At 40.0% G+C, this 16,324-nt stretch overlaps 1 protein-coding gene across 1 annotated transcript; it reads right to left on the minus strand.

Moving 5' to 3' along the window:
- Positions 1 to 392: 392 nt before the first annotated feature.
- LOC120518851 (Fc receptor-like protein 2) lies at positions 393 to 13,637 on the minus strand. Its single transcript, XM_039741848.1, has 4 exons — positions 13,512 to 13,637; positions 13,124 to 13,159; positions 2,920 to 3,198; positions 393 to 1,031 (listed from the first exon to the last, which is right to left on the minus strand). Exons 1-4 carry the CDS (start codon positions 13,540 to 13,542, stop codon positions 712 to 714), a joined length of 666 nt encoding a protein of 221 aa, XP_039597782.1. The 5' UTR covers positions 13,543 to 13,637; the 3' UTR covers positions 393 to 711.
- Positions 13,638 to 16,324: the final 2,687 nt, after the last annotated feature.

The following is a 16,324-nucleotide window of genomic DNA, read 5'->3' on the forward strand; positions in this document are numbered from 1 at the left end:
CATTATACACTTCTCGCCATTATTAGTATAACATGGAAAAGGTTACTGCTTTAGGTATGTGTTCAGCGTTTCATGCATTTCCCGCATTTCCTTTCATCCTATATTTACAAAGATCTTTGTAGACACAGAACACACATGAAATGCATGTATTCCAAATAACGATATACTGTATTATTTACCCTACACAACTCCAGGCACCTCACACGCAGATAAAGAGCCTTGGCTTGAGCTGGGAGAGCTGAACTCAATAAAGGTGGTGATGGGACAGCAGGCTGCTTGCTGCTTGTGCTGATCGACACATTTACAAAACAAAAGACACTGCTAGAGAGGTGTGAAGGGATTTAAGGTGGGCTGGGATTACTGCTAAAAACACACATAATAAATGCAGAGGTAGAATTCTTTTCTTTCTTAACTTGTTAAGGTTATGTTTATTTTTAATTACAATGCATGAGAGATGCAAATTAGTAACTCGAAGTGTCATTCCTATGCATTTTGTCTTAGACACATGGAGGACAGAACAAGTTGATGCTTTAAACATTAGGCTTCAGAACAGATAATGCAACAATCAAAATCATAAAAAAGATGCTCTCCAGCTGTACATAGACTGACTCCTAGTTCTAATGGTCTATTTTTTTGTTTCTTATTTCTTCCACCTTGGCCAGTACTTTTAAGATGTCATATCCTCTGCTGCTCAGTCATATGATGTCTTCTCTAAATGTTTTCTGTTATATTGACCATGATAGGCTCGCTAAAGTCTGAATAAAAGTCGCCCCGCCGCCCCTGGCACCGGTATTTTCCGAAGTGTATTGGCTTTGCAAAGCTCACTGAGTATGTAAGGCCATATTTCTGGCATCCATCTGCTGGAAGGCCTTCATCGATGTTTTTGTGCCAAATGTACTGCCATCCAGTACTGTCACCTGGGATCTGACATTTCAGACTGAAGCTTTCTCCTTCCTTAATTATGAAGTGTTCACAGGGTACAAGAATTGATTTTCTGTCCTTCATCATCAGTATAGGCTTCACTTTACGATCTGGAATGGATAAAGAAATAACAGATGTTTATCTGTAAGGATGGAGTAGAGGCTATGTAAAACTTTGAAAACTAATACAAGTAAAGATTTATGTACCAATGTTCCACTGAGGAGACCAAAGTAAGAATTTTTAAGACATATTTGTTCAGTCCTTCCAGAACACTCAAGGAAACAAATGTACAAAGAAAGCAGCAGTTACTTTAAGTGAGGAGTGACACATTGTGTATTGCACATCTGCTGTATATTATACTGAATACTTTCAAAGTCTAGACAGTATGGTGGCCGGCCAGGATGCCTTTGTAATGGAAGGACAAGGGAAGAAAGTATACTCAAGTTATGATCTACCCTGGATCATTAGGTGGAAGTTCCCCTGGGTTGCTACAGTACCCCAGATTCCCACAGGGCACACTGGGAACTGCAGTTTGGTAGCTCAGCCCTGTTGGGTTCAGGAGGTGTCACCCAAGGGGTGGTGAGCATAAGATCACAGTTAGGAACAAATTAATTACCTGTGACTTGCTGTAAATCATTCACTTCATAAACAATTCATCAGCACAGTGGGACCAAAAATGATTACGCATGGGTAGGATAGGCCTGGATTATGGAGGTACAGATCTTTGAATGTTTTCCAGATTAGGGCTTCAATGGCCCCCAACAGCTGTCTCATGCCAATAATCCACACATGGAGAGAAGTAAGCAGATGAGGCAGGTCCATGCTGAATGGTCTAATACTGTGTTTTTCAACCTTTGCGATCTCACAACCCAGTTTGTCATTCAGGCTGTGATGGGGGTCCCTCTTAGTTATGGGGGCAGGGTGACAAACATGAATGTCACAGCACTGTTGATCACAGGTAACCCCTCACAGCCCACTCATGACCCACTGTGAACCAGCCACTTGAATCCCATTGGCGTCAGACTGCGACCCAGTGGTTGAGAAACACTAGTCTAATATGAAGGAGAGAAAGAATGAAATGTGGGTAAGCAAGGCACCTTATCCTTACAATATACGTCTATTCTGTTAAGGCACAAGAGTGGTGTCTTGTTTGTTTAGATTCACTGTTTGGCTCTCATCTTGTAACTTAAGCTCTTTATTAATGTGTTTTGTGGTGTACCATATGCTGTGCCGCAAGGGCAAGTGGAAGGTAGATAACAAAGCAAAATAATAATAAGGAGGACAAGAGATCAAAGTGTCAAAAAACAATATAACTCTCAAACTCATGAAGAAAACATGAATGAACTTTGAAATAACTTCTGTTTTTGTTTGAGAATTGAGCAAATTCAGACACTTAATTGACATCAGAAAACGAACATTCTACCGTATGACCTCTGATATCATTGCGTTTGTGGCTTCTTACGTTATTGCTAGCAATGATATGGCAACCATTAAAAAAAGCTTTGCAAAAACAAAGAACCAATCGTGACACACTACTATGATTTTTCACTTTCATTGTCCTTTATGACCAAAAACTCTCCCAAGGAGTTGCTGTCACAGTGGATCAGATCACTTTGGGATTTTCCCTGTTGCTAGAACTACCTCATAGTGGCCATTTGAGGACAGTCATTCATATTCAGAAAAATAAGCTTTATATTAGCCTCTGACATTATAAAACAGAAAGAAGCCCAAGGAAATCAGGCCAACCTACATTCAAATCATGTGGATAGGATACCCCAGTGTAAACAGAACATATTACTTAGAAAGTGTCTTTTGTATTTAAATATCAAGGCATTGGAATTAATTTAAATTGAGCAAGATGTGCTAGTGCCTGGCTCTACGATGGTTAAGAGAAAGTGCTCCCATGTGTAATAGTGGCAAATCTTCACCAAGCATCCCAGCACTCCTTAATTTGTATGTTTTCATTATGGAGGCGTCTAAGGCTATCTTTTGACTTACGTTCCACTTTAAGCACCACAGGAACACTGATTCTCTTCATACCCTCTTCTTCATACTCTGCCTCACATTGATAGTTCCCAGCGCTGGCTGGTGCTGCTGCAGCGATCTTCATACTTTCTACAGATCCAGTGTACTGGAGCTCCTTTGAGTCTTTGAAGAAGCGATACTTCAAGTGCACTTGGGGCTGCTTTGTTTGTACCAGGCACTGAAGGATCACAGCCTCTCCAGGCCACATTGAGGCATTGGGCAAGATTTTTAGGACAGGCCTGCTGTAAAGTGCTGGGAAGAGAGAGATAGAGAGAAATTCAGACATAGAAAATAAAGAAAACATACATACAATAAATACATGCAAGTATTTTCTGATTACGGTTAATTTGTGAGAAAACCACCTCACTGATTACTGGGACTTAAGAATTCTTAAACAGTCGTGATGGGATTTAATGTAGCTGTACAGTGGAACAATCAAGAACGTACAAAGGATTCCTTGCTTATTTTTTTAATATAAAGAGATTCAGCCCATCATGTCAGATTCCATTGTTTATTTTAATTACTTTAATTTCTAAGTTTATCAAACACTTTATCAAAAACCTTCAATCATCCATCCATGCATCCATCAATTTATTAAATCTCCTTAAGTCAATGTTAGGGTTGTGGGGAGCTAAGAATTGTTCTGAGGGTATCGACACAAGGTAGAAACAAGACCTGAATGAAGGGTCATGCTATTTCAAACATCATAAAATATTATAAATTATGAAGCACAAATATACTTTATTTTTAAAATGTATATGTTTAGGTATGTTATAATACTTTTTCTTAAGTATTAACTTGGTTTAAAATCTGTCTTTTAAAACCTTTTAAAATGGTAATAGAAAGCAAAAATCCCAAATTGTCAAAATCTGGTTATTGTGATAAAATATATAAAGTTCTAGTATCATGAATATGTTTAATTTTTCAATATTTCACACTCAAAAAGGAATTTTTCTAAATTAGTATTGTCATTGAAGTTTATTATTGCATATTGTAACAGAGAGGGTGCTTTTGTGGCATCTCCTCACAGTCAGGAAGATGCAAAGAAACATCTCTAATAAACAGTAAGACCCTACTACTACTTTTAAAAAATGCTTGAACGGCAATACTTAGGGCCAGTGCTTGAAGCAGAAACAAAAAATTGCCAGTGCTCTCAGTTTTAGTTGGCTTCCTGTACCTTCTAGCGATGTAGTGTGGATTTTGCACTAGTTTGTAACTGAGTTCTCCTCTGAGTTTAGAGCGCATTGTTAAACATACATTACATTGGAGACTGGGAGGGAGGGTTAGCCCCCCTTACGGCTTCAAATGTGCAGAGAGACACAGGTACTGAATCGCTAAAACAGAATACTGCTGCTACTCCAGCTTACTTCAAGCCCTGCTTTTGGCTTACTTTAAGTTTCTAGATTCATGAACTATAACATCATTGTTAGTGGAAATCCAACGAATTTCTTTCCTTATATTACGCCTTTATTAATGACTGATAGGATCGTATAGATCCTGGTAAATTTCTCTCTTGATGAATATTGACATATCCATTTCTGCTACACTGTTTGTGTTCTGTGATGCTACAACAAGGAGTATGGTGGCACTGGTGCCTCTAGTTTTTCATGTGGAATTTGCACATTCTCCCAATGTCTGAGTGAAGTTTCCTCCAGGTGTTCCAAGGTTCTTCCCACATTCACAAAGATGTGGATATTAAGTTTCATTTTCTGTATGGGTAAGTAAGCCCTGTAGAGGACTTTCTAGGGCTGCTTCCTGCCTTCCACTCAGTGTTGCTGGGATAGGCTCTCATCCCTTATGATCCCGAACTGGATTAAACTGGTTTGAGAATGTAATTTTAAAATAGGAAGTGAAAGAGGAAGGAGCAGAACATTTCTTAAAGTAACTAACACGGTAATGTAATAACTTTTACAAAGACACTTTTCCTTTTCTGTACTAAAATAGCCTCTTATGTTATAAGCAAAATGAACCATGGTTGTAAATGCGGATGTACTTAGATAATATTTGGATGACTAAGAAATATAGAACCTGTTTAAATCAAATGCACAACTGCTACCACAAATCACATATGCAGTTCATGGTTTCACAACCCTAGCACTTCTGAATGTGTAAACTTACAAAAACTGGCCAAAAGATGAAGCTGGCAACATTCTGAAGACAGGAAAACGTTTAGTTTGTTTGAGCCGCAGATAACACGTAGTTCACCACCTCAAGGGAACAGAGAGTTTACCAAAGAAGTCCTCAATAAAAAGTGATTTGTTTTAGGCCAGAAGCTGCCAGGGATAAGGAAGCAGATGCTCCCCATAAGCTATAAGGTCAATCGATGAACTGATTAGATGTCATCCACACCCGTCATGACCAAGGCTCACATGCCGCTTAGAAGAGAGTAAGTAATTTTAATTTTGTAGTAGTAGTTAACAATGTCTTAAAAATATTTTGAGATGATAAGTGCACAATTAGAAGTTCTTTTTCTTTTAGTTTTCATTTTTTAATTTCAACTTTTGATCTCTGTAACAGCTACTAGAGTTAGCTACACAAATCACAAAGTATTAGTAGAGAGAAGACATTGAAGGTAAGATTACAAAGGAAGGAGCTTCCTGGAGAATGTAGAGGAGAAGACAGAAGGCACAGAAGACAGACAAGTAGGAAGGATTGCCAAAATACTTTAAATACCACAAAACTATATTTTAAGAAAGGTCAAGTTGTAATGGCCATTTTCTGGACTTTCCGAAAGTGTTAACAAAATGAGACACTGCTGGATACCTTTAATTCGTAAACATATACTGATATGGTCTTTGCATTGACATTGGGCAGAGAGGGGCTAGGGGTATAAGCTTTAAAAAAGTTAACAGCTTCAAGCAGGAAGATGAAGAATCAGCAGCGATGAGGAGGAAGAACACAGTTATCAAGAAGACTTTTGGCGTGAGACATTCTGAGCTGTAGCAATGTAACCTTCAGAAACAGCGCTGAAACAGATTGATTGTGTTGGCCAGCCCCATCTCTGACAGGCTACTGAAACATCCAGACTGTATGGTTTGATTTTTCCACATTCACTTTTTTATACCTGCTCCTCTGCTTTCTGTATTTGTTCTGCAGTGCCACTTGGAATGTAGAAAACAGGATGAGATTTCCTCCAATATGAAAAGTGGAGCACAGTACCACTCCGTTTTGGTGAAGGCGGACTGTAGTGCCAAGTGCAGGTGTGTTATGGCTGTGTCTTCTTTCTGGCCAGGAGAGTGCAAGGATAACAGGACAAGAGCTTGGATGAAGGTCACATGTGTGGGTCCACATAACAAAATCTCAGAGGGAGAATAAATAAATCTATATTTTAGGATAGGGTTACTGTGCGATGCGGGTTCTGCTCCATGCTCCCATCCACTGTTCGGGAGCCCTTGAACCTGACACCGTCGATAATGTCACCGAGTTGAGCCAAGCAGTGAGGCAACAATAGCAAGGGGATGATGTAAAAAGGTGTAAAGTGCTTTTATTTTAAAACAATAGCACATCAAAAACAAAGTGTCCACAAAGTGCAGTGCTTCAAATTCTTCATCAAATAAATAATCCATTAAAAGAAATGTGGAGGTTTAAAAATACAAAAACAAACAGTCCTTTAAAAACCAGAGGTTAAAACCATTGCTGGAAGCATTCTCAAATCAATAAGCCCGGTGCTCTTCTACGCTAGCGTCTCACCTGCTTCTCCCGGTTGGGCTTTGCAACAGGCGAGACGTTCTCTCTGCAGGTGCCCTTTCTCTCACACACACACAGGTCTGGAGTCCTCCCGATCCTGGCTTCGGTCTGGCACTCATCCCAGGCCCGAGACTTGGACTCCTTGGTTTCCAGGACACCCACACCAAGGACTTTACCTCCAAGCCTCCTGACTCCCGCCACCGCCCCGGCCTTACGTGGACAGTCTCTCCTTCTTTGGTCACTCCTGCTACATGATCACTCAGCGGGAGCGACTTCTGCTTCAACTCTCGGGTGCCGGCCAAACACCCAGGCTACCATGCAGCTGCCCACGAACGCTCGTTCGCTCGCCGCCCACACGCACCGTCTCTCTCTCCTGCTTTCTCCAGCCACCTCCGTCTTTCTCTCTCTCTCTTCCTTGTTCCTTTTTTTTTTCCTCCCCCTTTGTAACCGACTCGCCCTTCTATATATTGAGGGGGGGCCATAGCAGCTGCAGCACATTAGCCAGAGGAACAATCACGAATGTGGGCAGTCCCTCACCTGTGCAGGCCGTTTTTATTTAAATAAATAATCACCACGCCCTGCGGCTTGCTATGGCCACCACGCCCCCTCACTAAGCCACCGCGAGCGTGGTGATTATTTATTTAAATAAAAACGGCCTTTGCTGAGCGAGCTGTGGACCTATAACAGCACAGTCACCCCAAAACATCTTCATAATAAAACAATGCCAAACAGCAATGCAAAAACAGAGCCATTTGATAAACTGAACATTTGGAACTGTCAAGTTGTATGGTGCAGATTGCAACATCTCTAATTTGCTTTCACTTTGACATGTGAGATTGCTTAATATTAAAGTTTTCTACATTATAATATGAAACTGAATTAACTGCCTGCTTCTCTGGCTTGTATTTTTATTTACTTTACTGCAAAGAACTAAATTTGTTAATTAGATCAGAGAGTGAGGAAGAGACTGAAATTCTGGCTGGCTAATGGGGAGTATGATGTGCAGGGGTTTAAATGTGAGTCCTGGAGGGCCGCAGTTGCTGCAGGGTTTTGTTCCAACCCAGTTTCTTAATGACACGTCAATTATTGCTGATGAAGCACTTAGGCCTTGTTCACACGGGCGTTAAAATCGAGCGTTTTTTTTGTGTTCGTAGCGTCCGGTGAGCACGGATCAAGCGGCGAGTGTTTTCTACACGTAGGAGTCAATGAGAGTGTTCACACGGGCTTTGGTGACGGCGTTTGTCCGCAGCGCGTTTATACGGCATCAAAAAAACATTGCATGCAGCTTTTCTTGGCATTCAAAACCCAACGAACGCAAGGAAACCGCTTCTAGTTCGTTTTCTGCGCGTTTATTTTACGCTTCGGAGGACCGGATATATATTTTCATATTGCTTATTTTATTTTATTGTCTCATGTAATTTGTAAACCATGAACCTATTAATTTATGTTCTAATATAATATTTGATAACGATTATGTAGGGGGGCAATCCATGGCGGGGCGGCATTTCAGTGCATAACACCGGGGTAAGCGCACACTCGACTACTGTTTCCTTACCTCAAAGTGACAAGTACTCTCTTCGGGCTAACACCAAGTCGCATATTGGTTGATCGGCGTGCAATGTGGCATTGCACCAGCTGCAGCAGACAATCAAAAGTGCAAACCGACATCCGACAGTAATTAAAAAACTTGCACGGAAATATTCGCATTTCTTCATAAAGCACAAAAAAAACTTTCTTTAACCACGACGTTGTGCAGTCAGAGGATGAACCCAGTAGCGGCGATTTTTTCTCTCCCTATGTCGCCGTATTACGAATATTTTTAAAACAAGAAGATTAATATCTAACATCGCAAAATGGTCCATATTGAAAGGAGGCACCTCAAATAAAACGACAAGGGCTTTCATATCCAGTTCCCGACACTGCCTCCACAGGTTAACACACAAACTACAATTTGGGCTGCAGGCTGGCGTTAGACAGAGACAAACGAACGCCGGTGTAGAAGTCAATCGATCGCCACCACAAAATGCAACATAAACGTCTAGGACGTTCAGAGCAAGTTCGTTTATCCAATAACTTAACGCCCGTGTGAACAAGGCCTTAGTGCCCAAGTGACATTTTGAAGCTTCATTTTAGTGGTCTCGCTTGTTAAGGTTCCCCAGCCTTAATTGCTTATTTCACTCTTAAACATCTGCATTCCCCGATTTTAATGGCTCCTTATTAGCAATAACATGCAAATGATAAAGGAGCCAACAGTTCTCCATCTAACTTATTTCCATTTACACCTCTGTGGATTCATTAGGCACTATTTGGCTCAATAAAACAAACCCCGGGCAGGGCGCCAGCCCACCGCAGGGCAATGATACCCTTGGAAAGGAAAAAAATCCACTATATAAGAACACAAAACTGCAGAATAACAAGCCATAAAATTAAACAAGGTTTAAGATTGGCAAGGATTGGTGCATAATTGGGTTGAAATGAAAACCTGTAACCACTGTGGCCCTCCAGGACTGACATTGCCCGCCCCTGATGAATACTATACAGCGCTGATTCTCAACCCTCGTTTTTCAAACCCAGCATCTTCTGTGTCCTTGTTGTAGCATGAGCTTAATAAATAACAGAATTAAGATTATAATTTTCTTGAGTAGTCATTCTTCTCCTTCTGCGTAAAATAGCAGTGTGGTAATTTGACTGGTCTAAGGTGACCAGGATGTACATCACTCTGTACTGTGTGGTGCTGACAGTTCACTGATGATTAACAAACCAACTCAGAAGGTTAAAATCAACAACCAATAATATAAGAAAATAAAGAAAAACAAAGAAAAAGTGCAGAAATAGGGGATGACTGAATAACGGTTTAGAAATGGGCTTTTCTTAAGGTTTGAGTGTTTTCTCACTTGCCAGAGAAGGCTTAGATTGGCTGAGCCGCTGTTTCATTATAATGATGAGCTGCTTGGCATCCTCATTGTTGGTTGCAGCAGATGGACGGTCTTTTCCAGAGGATGGGACTGGACGAACTGGGGGGTTGCCAACAGAGGCCCCAAGCTATTTTGTTGTGTGCTGGGTGTGGCAACACGCTGTACCAATGCATACTCCCCACCTGACCTGACCTCATCTGGCCCCCTACCCTCAAATGGACCTGACACGTGGCCAGTCAGTGTCAATCACAGCACGATGATATTGTAGCGTCCCAGCCAGGTTGAAGCCTCTTTTTGGAGTGACTGCTAGGTCTGATAGAAGGAGGATGGAGTACAGCGTGGAGGACTGATAGCAGGGGTATGACTAATGCGGTAAGGTGGGACGGTATCCGGGACATGAGGAGGGTGGAGAGGTTGGTTGGAGAAGGGACTAGAAGGTTGTGTGGTGTGGTTACGAAGTCGGCGTTCTTTTCTTTATTGTTCAAGTAAACTTTTGTGAGACTTTACTGCATCTGTCTGTTTTTTTTTATTTCTTTTTCGAAGCTGACACGGAGGTCACTACTATATATACGTATATATACATTATATGATCATCATTTAATCTGCTTATTTTGTTTTTTGAGGCAGCATGGTGCAGTAGTAAGCCCTACTCCTTCACAGTTTAGATCACATTTTTGGTAAAAATAATTGGTCCAATTACAGCTGGACGATGTTTCTCTAGCCTTCAGGCACCCTTAAATACCATTGCACCATTATAGTCCACTCAAAACTACCTCAGTTCCTCCTTCCCCCTTGTCTTCACTATATTTTGCAGAGTTCGGTAAAGTTCCCAAACATTTCTGAGATTTCGCCAAACTCACATTGAAGCAAACTGACTCGTCCCAGTGTGGGCTGGGTGGTCTCATGGACTTGGAACCCCTACAGATTTTTTTTTTTTCTCCAGCCCTCTGGAGTTTTTTTTTTTTTGGTTCATCTGTCCTCCTGGCCATTGCATTGTTACTTATTATTGCCTCTTATTTTTATATTTTTCTTTTTTCTTTCTTAATCTTGTAAAGCACTTTGATCTACAGTACATTATTTGTATGAAAATGTCCTATATAAATAAATGCTGTTGTTGTTGTCATAAGCCCACTTCAATCTAAAATTTATATGCATATGTAAAATGAGACTGTTAACCCTCTCTTAATTCACTAATCTGTATTATCTGTGTAATATCTTTTATTCTTCAGCTAAATTTAAAGCATATTAACCCAGCTCTTAACAGACCATTCATTAACATTAATAATTTACTGTAACGGCTGGGTACAGGCTCAGTTCGGGTAAGAGTAAATCTGTTTAACTAGTGAAATCGCATATTACTTCCAAAGGATATTTTATGCCATATTTTCATTCATTTATTCATCTTCTGTCCATCTCAGTTCAATTGAGGATTGTGAGTGTCAGAGCATTCAATGGCAGAAATGGGTGCAAGACAGGAGCCAGTCCTGCAGGATGGCCCATGTCTTATACAGGACACACTCATGCATGAATTTACTCTCACTAATATGGAAACAATTTAGAGTCATCATTTCACATAACATACACAGTACTGTGCAAAAATTTTAGGCAGGTGTGAAAAAATGCTGTAAACAAAGAATGCTTTTAAAAATGGAAGTGTTAATCATTTTGTTTTCATCAATCAACAAAATGCAGTGAATGAACAAAAGAGAAATCTAAATCAAATCAATATTTGGTGTGACCACCCTTTGCCTTCAAAACAGCATCGATTCTTCTAGGTACACTTGCACACAGTTTTTGAAGGAACTCGGCTGGTAGGTTGTTCCAAACATCTTGGAGAACTAACCACAGATCTTCTGTCGATGTAGGCTTCCTCACATCCTTGCAATCCCAGACACACTTGGCAATGTTGAGATCAGGGCTCTGTGGGGGCCATACCATCACTTCCAGGACTTCTTGCTCTTCTTTATGCTGAAGATAGTTCTTAATGACTTTGGCTGTATGTTTGGGGTCATTGTCCTGCTGCAGAATAAATTTGGGGCCAATAATACGCCTCCCTGATGGTATTGCATGATGGATAAGTATCTGCCTGTATTTCTCAGCATTGAGAACATCATTAATCCTGACCAAATCTCCAACTCCATTTGCAGAAATGCAGCCCCAAACGTTCAAGGAACCTCCACAATGCTTCACTGTTGCCTGCAGACAATAATGAGTACCACTCTCCAGCCCTTCGACGAACAAACTGCCTTCTGATACAGCCAGATATTTCAAATTTTGACTCATCAGTCCAGTGCACCTGCTGCCATTTTTCTGCACCCCAGTTCCTATGTTTTCGTGCATACTTGAGTCGCTTGGCCTTGTTTCCATGTCGGAGGTATGGCTTTTTGCCTGCAATTCTTCCATGAAGACCACTTCTGGCCAGACTTCTCCAGACAGTAGATGGGTGTACCTGGGCCCCACTGGTTTCTGCCAGTTCTGAGCTGATGGAACTGCTGGACATCTTCCGATTTCGAAGGGTAATAAGCTTGATGTGTCTTTCATCTGCTGCACTAAGTTTCCTTGGCCGACCACTGCGTCTACGATCCTTAACGTTGCCCGTTTCTTTGTGCTTCTTCAAAAGAGCTTGAACAGCACATCTTGAAACCCCAGTCTGCTTTGTAAATCTTTGTCTGGGAGAGACCTTGCTGATGCAGTATAACTACCTTGTGTCTTGTTGCTGTGCTCAATCTTTCCATGACATGAAACTGTCTTCATGAAACATGAAACAGCATTTTTTTCACACCTGCCTAAAACTTTTGCATGTAAACTTGTGTACATTTTTAGAGATGTCAGCGCAAACTGGACATCATTTAGAAAACCCAACGCAGACAACAAGATGTATTTGTATAGCATGTACTCATACGAGATATACTGCGTAGCTCAAATTGCTTTATAAAAAGTTAAAGAAAAAAACAACCAGGAAGAATGTGCAAAATCCACACAAACAGTAATTGGGTCCGAACTTGAAAGTAGGATTCTTCTATACATATGAAATAATTTTATGACTGTGTGCCTTATTTATGGAAAGTCACTCTTCTAGTAATTCTACAAAAGCCCACTATATAGTGCAAAACGTCTTACTTTTATTATTGTTTTATGTTTGTTTAATTGTTTAACACCTAGAATTCTGAACAGAAGATTCCTAAAGCCAAAACTAAATTGTGACATTCACTGCAAAAATCATACCTATGATAACAGAGACATATCTTTTTTATTGCAAAGATAAAGGCTTTGTGTTTTGCTAAGAGTACACTGAGGAACTACACATGAAAAATGGTTACTACGATTTCTGCAAGACTCTCCCCTACAGCAGCTTGTGTCACTGTATGACTGAACCAGTCCAACAGCTGCTCTGTTTGCATTACAACCCCTGTACTCTCTGAACATGAATTGGCGAATTGTATTAGGCCTTCCTAAAATAATTTGTGCTAGAAATGATCTTGTGGAGATGAGGAGCAGAATACTACTAGGAGACAAAGTAAGTAATGTTTTCAGTCAGTCCAGATATTTAAATGGCTGTGCTGCTGCACTCTTACCTTCAGCTTGTTCCAAGTCAGTTAGTGCAGTTAGCACTAGAAAAAAAAGAAGAAATTGTACATTGCTGTCCATTCATTTAAAAAAAATATGAATTTGATGCTGTATTACTTTAATGTTAACAATGTTTATACTCTCCTTGAAAAAAGTCATTCTAATAATAAGGAAATAAATACACTCCCAATAAGCCCTCAAAGTGGTCAGCATATAAAGCCTGATAGCACCACGCTCATTTCTGTCTGAACAATTAGTCACAGATTCCAGTTTATCCATAAACAAAAGAAAGCTTAAAATCTTTTAGCGAAGCTGAGGTATACTTGAAAACCTAAGGGCCGAACCATCAAACCACAGGCTTAGAAAGCCCAAACTTGTATCTAAAGGAATGCTTACCAATCAACAAAACAAGTCCAGGAGTCTGCATCCTGATACCAGAAATCCTTCATACACACGTCTGACCAAACTACTGTGGTAGTGGCTTTAAAATTTTGCTATCAGAATTCATCCTGCCTCTACCACCTAATGTTTGATGAGACTGCATTGTGCCAATAATTGCACAATATTCTTACCTTAAATGTCCCTCTGATTGCAGTGCCTTTCTGTACCTTTTTTTTGAGCTTCACAGTAGACACAGAAAAAGATTGTAAAAGTTAATGACAGCATTTTGCCTAGTGACATACATTTTCCTTATATGATTTAAGAAAAGCCTTCTGTACTCTCTTTCTATTTTCACTCACTAGCAGAAGAAAGAGCAAGATGCAAACTTCCCATACCAAATCAGTAAAAAAATAATACATTGCTCTTCTGTTTTTGTCTGTTTGTATGTTTTAAACTGTCGCTCTAGGTATTTCTTTGTGACCCCATCATGCACAGGGCACATGGCATACATAGGAGTGAGAATATGGTCATGGTAGCCATCTTTAAAATGGGCGAAGAAAGAGTGCTCAGAAAGCATCTCAATTCATTTTTAAATAAAGAAATGACACTAGCAAAAGAAATGGAGCTACTTCAGCAATTTATTTTCATTCATAAACTTTAGTTATGACTTTTAGTGTTGTCCTGCCCTTTATTTTGAAACATCTACAGTTGTGCTTAAAAGTTTATGAACCATTTAGAATTTTCTATATTTCTGCATAAATATGACCTAAAACATCATCAGATTTTCGCTCAAGTTCTCAAAGTCCTCAAAGTATATAAAGGGAAACCAGTTAAACAAATGAGACAAAAATATTATACTTGGTCATTTATTTATTAAGGAAAATGATTGAATATTACATATTAATCCTAATCCTAGGCTGATTCGGACTACTCTTTTTCCTTGCCCTTATAAAGTGTACTTTGCCTCACTCATTCTTAGGCATAACCAATTATAATCTTACTTTAACTGAAAGATCGAATTATTGTGCCACTCCTGTACACTCACTGTGTCTCACTCACCCTTGTGTGCATTGAAACTGAAGACGATGCATGCCATTTTCACCAACAGGTCAGTTCACTACAAATCCTCACCACCATACGGATGAGGACACTGAACCAGTGAATGTTTCATCATGTTTTTCAAAATGAGTTGTAGTGAAGAAAAAAATCTTAGGATTTGCTGGCCCTTAATCAAGACAATTTTCAGGTTCATCTCGATTCTTAAAGCAATGAACTCATAGTGTTTGTGACACACCTTGGAGTCACAGGAATAGCTCAAATATCCTCATGAGTGGATTCCTTTCCAGGAATGGCTCCATACAACCTCATTCTAATATTCTAGTATTATAGTTGCAGCTATCACAGCAGTTGGCGCCTCTACTTGTATGACAGGACTTTGATACCCAACTACCAAGCCTTCAAAGCTCTATTGAAACCCAAATGGATTTGGTCATAAGCCCCTCAGGATGCTACAGTGGGCAGACCATCTGCACCAGTACAATTTTAAGCTTGACTCTTTGCCTGGTCAACAGAACGAGTTAGCAGACCTGTTACACTGAACAACTGTGCCAGATAATGTACAACGAATTTTTAACATAGAGCCAGACCTGGGGTAAGATTTATAAAAATGTAAAAAGAAGCTCAAAATGTACATACACAACTTTCCACAGTTTATTAAAGAAAATCTGCAAAAATTTACGGTAACTCTGACCTATGCAACATATATAGGATATGATGACACCCTTGGCCAAGTAGGGAAAGGCAGGCAAACCAGCTAAATGATGACTCGTGTATAATAATTCCTATCACCAAGCCATTATTATAATATGTGTTGACATGACAAACATATTAAACCTCAAAAGTGAAGAATATGATGTACCGGCTTTTTTTGAGGTAGCGTTTAAGAAGGCCAGTGCTGCATATCTGCACTGAAGCACTCTTTCTTTTTCATCAGTTTCTATCGGTTGCCTGCTTTCACTTCTAAGGATTAGAAACTAGAATGCAGTAAAAACACAGTTGTGCGCGCTGATAGCTCAAAATAATATGCCCTAGAGCCTATTTATAGCTTAACGGTTTAGCACAACATGATTTGCTTGGCACTGCTTGAAGACTATACAAATGGTTATATATTTAGGGAATATTTAGGGACTGGTCGGATTTTTTTGTCCACCATGAAGATGACTAGCTTATATGCCAATTTTGACTTTCAAGCTCCATTATTTTGGAACTATGCACTGAGCTGGTCCCAGTAGTGTAAAGGCAGACTGCCTGAAAATGGACTACACCTGTTCATATCCAGGATTTAACAACAATTAGGTTTCTGGCACCAGGCACCTACCAGACCTCACTGGCCGACAGGTCTGGACTATCTCAGCCAAGCTTCAGCTCTGTCATGCCTGTTGTGCTGGAAGCCCTAAGCAACTGACGAGACATTACATTCATTTTCCACATGGTTTGGTTGTAGATGCTAACATAAAAAGAACATTTGCAGCAGTGTCCAGTTTTCCTAACGTAATCGGAGCAGTTGATATCACTCATATTGCAATAAGGGCACCTACCAAGAATGACACTACTTTTGTTAACCATAAGCAGTTACATTAAATTAATACACAAGTCGTCTGTGAAGCCAATATGAGGCTGACAAACATCATGGTTCGTTGGCCTTTATCAACCCATGATTCATTTATTTTAAGACAAAGTAGGGATGATCGGATGACTTGGCGAAGGTGCAATATTTTGTGGCTAACTTGTTCGTAAGGCAACTGGCAAAATTATCAATGTTTCACGTG

This window comes from Polypterus senegalus, chromosome 18, assembly GCF_016835505.1.
Source record: "Polypterus senegalus isolate Bchr_013 chromosome 18, ASM1683550v1, whole genome shotgun sequence".
Lineage (NCBI taxonomy): Eukaryota > Metazoa > Chordata > Cladistia > Polypteriformes > Polypteridae > Polypterus > Polypterus senegalus.